At 33.0% G+C, this 6,847-nt stretch overlaps 1 protein-coding gene across 1 annotated transcript in view; it reads left to right on the forward strand.

The window, feature by feature from the left end:
• Positions 1-6,847, forward strand: part of LOC107666148 (TOX high mobility group box family member 2-like) — a 134,242-nt gene that overhangs the window by 114,579 nt on the left and 12,816 nt on the right. Inside the window, exon 5 of the mRNA XM_016457322.1 lies at positions 625-855. Within this exon, the coding sequence (XP_016312808.1) occupies positions 625-855 (231 nt within the window). The remainder of the gene's footprint in view (positions 1-624; positions 856-6,847) is intronic.

Here is a 6,847-nt window from a genome sequence, read left to right on the forward strand (position 1 = left end):
TGTGTACATTAGGGTTTAATCTTACATCTAATTTAGTTAAATGAATGTTTATTGCATTATTTCAGTTTCATGTGCGTCACCATGATGGGCTTTAGTGTTTGTGTGAATGACACTGTGTGCACCTTCTATGTATAAGAACTACCCTCCTCAGCTCGCAGACAAGCTGTTAGTGATGAGCTTTGGTTCATCATGTGACTTTCTCATTACCACCAGTTTTTGGTGGTTATCAGTGCATTTCAATGGTTCAAAACAGATATTAACACTTCAATATGATGTCTTATTAACATTACATCAGTTAATGAAATACGGTATTTTATTGTGAATTTAAGTTAAATCTGTAAAACCTAAAATGTTGCAACCATATTTTTTACGGTGAAGTTCTGGCAACCACAGCTGCCGGTATTTTACCGTAAATGTCACAGATTTTTTTTACAGTGTAGATATCAACAAACTACACATGCATTTAATATTTCATTTTCATACTCTGCTCATCAAAGAAACTGAACTAGAATGACTTCCAGCGCTGATTTGTAGTCACAATGTGAAACATATTTGTTGAATTGCATGTCTTGTTGAGGCAAATAAATGCATCTTCACTCATTTAATTTCTCTCTTCGCTTTCAGATCACAGGAGAGAAGCGACCCTCCTCTGACATGATGAAGCCCAAGCACAAACCTCAGAAGAAGAAGAAGAAGAAGGACCCCAACGAGCCGCAGAAGCCCGTCTCAGCCTACGCACTCTTCTTCAGGGACACTCAAGCCGCCATCAAGGGCCAGAACCCCAATGCCACCTTCGGAGACGTCTCCAAGATCGTGGCCTCCATGTGGGACAGTCTGGGAGAGGAACAGAAACAAGTGAGTGGATCCAGAGCAGCATTTTCTTGCTCAGAAGTCACTCTTTTATTGCTCAGGAGTCTCAGTTGTACAGCATTTCATTGAAGTACCAGCTTTGTCTGAGATGTTTGTAGATTGAAACAAAATTATGGATGGATGGATGGATGTGGACAGTTGGGCAGATAGATAGATAGATAGATAGATAGATAGATAGATAGATAGATAGATAGGACAGTTGAGCAGATGGATGGATGGATGGATGATAGAGAGAGATGGATGGATGGATAGATAAGTAGATAGATAAAGAGAGAAATAAAGAGATGGATGGATGGATGGATGGACGGACGGACGGATGGATGGATGATAGATAGAGAGATGAATGGATGGATGGATAGATAAGTAGATAGAGAAAGAAAGAGATGGATGGATGGATGGATGGATGGATAGAGGGACGGACGGACGGATGGATGGATGGATGGATGGACGGACGGACGGACGGACGGACGGACGGATGATAGATAGATAGAGAGATGAATGGATGGTTGGGCAGATAGATAGATAGATAGATAGATAGATAGATAGATAGATAGATAGATAGATAGATTTTATTTTTCAGGATTCTTTGATGAAAAGAAAGAACAACATGCATTTGAAACAGAATCTTTTGTAACATTTTAAATGTCTTTTAAAATCACTTTTGAACAATTGAATGGATGGATGGTTGATAGATAGATAGAGAGATGAATGGATGGTTGGGCAGATAGATAGATAGATAGATAGATAGATAGATAGATAGATAGATAGATAGATTTTATTTTTCAGGATTCTTTGATGAAAAGAAAGAACAACATGCATTTGAAACAGAATCTTTTGTAACATTTTAAATGTCTTTTAAAATCACTTTTGAACAATTGAATGCATCCTCATTGAAAAAAAGTACTGATTTCTTTCAAAAAGAGTTGATTTCTATTTGTTTTGTAATCAGTTGATTTGTGTTGAGTAATTCTTTAGTATGTATTGATGTGCATGGGAGCATGTGTGTGTTTGTGTTTGTGTCAGTAATGAGCTTTGTATACAGTAAGCTCGACTGAAGCGTGCGTGTGTGTGTGTGTGTGTGTGTGTGTGTGTGTGTGTGTGAGGGCTGCTGTGTTTTTAGCATATCCTCCATAACACACGGCTGCGATTGCATGTCAAATAAGAGCACCTGCCTCGGCGTTCACCCTCACCGGCTGATATTTCTCTCGCTCGCCTTTCTTCTTCTTCTTCTGAGAGCTGCTGTGTCCGTTTATTTGCAGTTAATTTTTGCCTCCTTCATTCTCCCCTCTTCACCATGAATCTTCATTTTGCCGCTGACACCCTTGAATGTGAATTCCTCATTTCCCGGGCTCTTTTTATTTATATCTGTTGCCTGGTGATTCGATCACGCTGAGAATACGAGATTAGCCATCACCCGGCGCCCTTCAGTTCCCCTCAAGGACATCTGCTCTCCCAAATCTTATTGTTTGTGCATTTTAACCCTTCGGCGGCTGGAAGACTCAGCTGTAGGAAACATCTAGGCTCTGTTTGGTTTGGTTTGTTTCCTAGCATAATAAGGCTCGTCCTTGGCGTCTGTTTGTCGTTTTATATTTATCTAGGATAACAAGGTGACTTTTTCCCTCGTTCTAGAGAGAGTTGGGATGGTTCCTCGGTGACTCGACTCCGTATGAGGTCCCCGAGGTGTGTTTAATTCGCTGATTAGCGCTGGTTATGTCATCTTTCGCTGAGATCATCACCTGCTACTGACGTGTAGAAAGTTCTGCTTTCAGCACACGTTTGGCTCTGTTTCAATCCCTAGTGAGCTGCCTACTTAGACAGCATGTGTTTGCATTAAGCTGCTCCAAAACTCTGTTTGACCAATATGTAAGTGTGAGATTGTTTTCAGATCAGTCAATACGGCATGATTCCTATACTGTTCATATTTTGGTACACTGTAAAAACGATATTATACATACGATATATATACTGGAGTACGTTTTCCAAGAAAATACAATTTTAGTCTACTTCAAAACATTACATTTCATCATGTTACTTGCCATTTTATTGTAATTATTTGTGAAATTTACTCGCAATTTCTGAGTGAAAATGGATTCAAAGTAAATCCCACACCAATTTTTTTCTTTAATATTTCTTTACATTTTACTCATGATCAAGGGAAGCTAGGGCCACATTATTTTATATTATTTTTTGTATTTTATCTTTTTATTTTGTGTCATTTGCTGTTTGCTGTTTCATTTACTAGCAATTTCTGAGAATTAAAAAAATGAAAGTAAATCGTACACTAAAATTTTACTTTATTTTTACTTTATTAAATTGTTTAATTTCGAGTGTTATTTACCATTGTATTGTAACAATTTGGGAGTGAAAATGGTTTCAAAGTAAATCATACCCCATTTTCTTTATACTTTTTTATATTTTTACTCTTAAGGGCATATTCAGTGAGTTTTAGTGTTTATAATCAATGAAAGCTGGACAAAATTATTTTATTTAATATCTTTTATTTTATTTTATTTTTTTTTTTTTCGTTATTTATGTCATTTTCTGTTTTATTGCAATCTGTAAAATCTACTTAAAATTTTTGAGTGAAACAATTTCAAAGTAAATTGTACGCTAAAAACGTTTTATTTAATTGTATTATTTTTATTTAATTTTTACTTTATTTAATGTTTTATTTAATGTGTTATTTATGTTATTACGTGAGTGAAAATGTTTTCAAAGTAAATGTGACATAACATTTTTTCAGTCTTTTATTTTTTACTCTAAGGCCGTATTCGATGAGCTTTAGTGCTCATAATCGAGGAAAACAAGTGCAACATTGTTTCCCGTCCTCAGAGTATTGTGTGAAGAGACGTGCTGCAGAAGAGCCGCTCTGATAGGGCCATTAGTGGATGATTGATAGGCCTCTGCTCCAATAGATGACTGTCATTTCTTTCAGTGATGGCCCTGACCTGTCAGTCATGTGAATGATGAATATGTTAAATGATGGAGAACTGCATAATTCCAGCCACCGTCTCAACTGCAGGCAATAAGCCCTCGTTCCCTAACATTTATTTACTGGTTAGAGAAGCTCCAGAGCTCCAGTCACACCCGGGTCATTAAGGATTATGTCTTTGTATAGTTTTTATTTGATTTTGTTGTATTTGATTAATTATTTTAATGTTATTTAGATATTTAAATGTAAACTTTAGTATTTGATATTATTCATTATTTTTTCTTATGATTTTAATATTATTTATAATTAATTTCTTTTTTTAGATATTTTCCGGTTTTTTTTCTTTTTACTTTAGTATTTTGTTATATTCATTATTTCATCTTATTATTTTTATATTTTTATAATGATTGCCATTTGTAGATGTTCTTTTTTATTTAGTATGTTATTTTATTCATTATTTTATCTTATTTTTTAAATATTATTAATAACTATTTAAATTTTTATATATTTTAATTTTTTACTTTTTAAATTTAGTATTTTATTTTATTTTATTGATTATTATTTTAATATCATTTATAATTACTTTCATTTTTTTAGATATTGACATTTTTTACTTTTTTAATTTAGTGTTTTATTTTATTATTTTAATATTATTTTATAATTATTTGCATATTTAAGATATTTTCTCCTTTTTTTACTTTTCCCCTGTATTTTATGTGTAAATCTCAAAAGCATGTCCAGATATATTTTAGACATATTTCACACTTCATATTTCATTAAAAAGTAAGAAAATAAAAATAAATAAATAAAAAAAAACATTAAAATTGAGCACATTTCTCCACCAAATTCTCATTACTGTAATGTGAAAAAATATATTATTTAAATGTTATTAAAAGTATTAAAAGTAGTATTTAGATATCATCCACTGTAAAAATTATTTTTCAAAGTTGTAAATAAAATAAAATAAAGATATTGGAGTGTTTAACAAGAAAATCTAGTGTTTATTTTTCAGACATTTTATATTTAATTCAATTTGCTACTTGCTGTTCCTTTGTAATTAATTGTGAAATCTACTTTTAAAATTGTTTCAAAATGAATCCTACACAATTTTTTTTTCAGTGTGGATGCATTTATTTAATTTATGCTGATTTGAATAAAAACAATTTTTTTTTTACGCAATCAAACTCAAATGTAACCAAGTGCATTACAGTAATAAAAGTGTGGGATGTCATGTGACCTTGGCATGTTTTCATGAGATTCATGCATGTGTTTGTGCTTCATATGTCTGTGTGTATAATGATCTCGTTCTCTTGTTCTCCGCTGGGAGCGTCACAAGTCGGCCTCATTAATTATGAAGCTTTTCTGAAGGGTCTGTGTCTTGTGTTGTTTCTCCTTCTGAGCGCATCGAGCCGTTCTTCAGATTCACTCAGAGACACAAATGAAGCGTTGGGTCCTGATTCTCTGTGAAATGTCTCTCTCTCCCCTCCGGCTTTACGCCCGTTCCCCGTGTCAGAGGGTCTCGCCAGTTATTGTCTTCCATAATTAAGTGGTTATCAGACAAGAACCTTTCATTAAGGTACAATTACAGCTAGCTCTGCGGGGGGCGAGTGGCCCGTGCTAATTCACAGCGACCTGCTCCTTCTCTGACGGCTTCAATTGCTAATGAATCCGCTCACTTTGGAATAATTAGAAATCCTTAGGCATGGTAATTTATTTAAGAGCTGCTGTCGTTAAGGCCACTCATTAGTGGAGGTTAAATTAATTTGAAACCAAAGCTGCTGGGATCTCCTCGGGAGTTCATTACTACAAAAAGCGACGCCACCTCGTTCAATATTGAACCATCGACGCACAAGGTCACAAACTCCCGCTCGATGAAGGTATTCATGTTATTGTTGTTGTGTTGATTAAATGTTGGCTTAAATCAACTTCTCATGCTGTCAGATCAACAGTTACTGTCATAATTAAAAAACCTGAACCGGCGTCTCACAAATCAACGCTAAAATAACAAACTACAAGAACTAGAAGAAGCTACATTTTATTTTATTTTGTTTTGCTTTTTAATTTTATATTTTTTTTTTTCATTTGCTGTTTTATTGTAATAATTTGTAAACATTTACTAGCAATTTCTGAGTGATTTTGACTACTTTACTACTTTTTTACATTCTGTTATTTTATTTTATTTTTATTTTGTGTCATTTGCTGTTTTATTATAATAATTTGTAAAAGGTACTAGTAATTTCTATGTGAACATTTTGAAGTAAATCCTACAATAAAACACTTAGTTTAATTTTATTTAATTTTATTATTTTCATTTAATTTTTTACTTTATTTCGTTTTTATTTTGTGTCATTTGTTGTTTTGTGAATTGCGAAATTTGCTAGCAATTTCTGAGTGATTTTTTAAAGTAAATCCTACACTAAAAGCACTTTTTACTTTAGTTCATAACTTTTGTGTCACTGATACTAAGAAATGTGAATTACTTGCATAAAAACCTATGTTAGACCAAAAGAATCTAGAACTAGTAGTTGTCTTAATAATTTCATAATGAGCAATATTGCTGAAGTGTTAAAGGTTCATGAGTTCCCAGCATGCATTGCAGCATGAATAAATGATGCAGAATGAGGCATTTTACATTTAGCAAATGAACAATATCAGCTTAACAAAGCAAAGTTACTTTAAGACAGTCAACCAAACCAGTTTTCATCTAGATGTACTATACGAAGAAGGCGTTAAACAGTTGTTGCTGTTCATTGGTTTTGAGGCCAGATTGTGTTTGTATTCTCAATCCATCCGTGTGTTTGCTTGCTGAGAGTGTTGTATGAATATGTGCACATTTCATTCATGTGTCGTTCCAGCTACTGTAGAAGTTCATGATTATTAACTGATTAGAGAAGCTTCAGAGCTCCAGTCATAACCAGCTCTGCACTTTTATTTATTTTTTTTTAATTATGTTTTTATTTTTTATTTTATTATTATTTTTTTATTTATTTTATTTAATTTAATTTAATTTAATTTTATTTTATTTTATTTTATTTTATTTTATTT

This window comes from Sinocyclocheilus anshuiensis, unplaced genomic scaffold, assembly GCF_001515605.1.
Source record: "Sinocyclocheilus anshuiensis isolate Anshui unplaced genomic scaffold, SAMN03320099.WGS_v1.1 scaffold447, whole genome shotgun sequence".
NCBI classification, from domain to species: Eukaryota; Metazoa; Chordata; class Actinopteri; order Cypriniformes; family Cyprinidae; genus Sinocyclocheilus; species Sinocyclocheilus anshuiensis.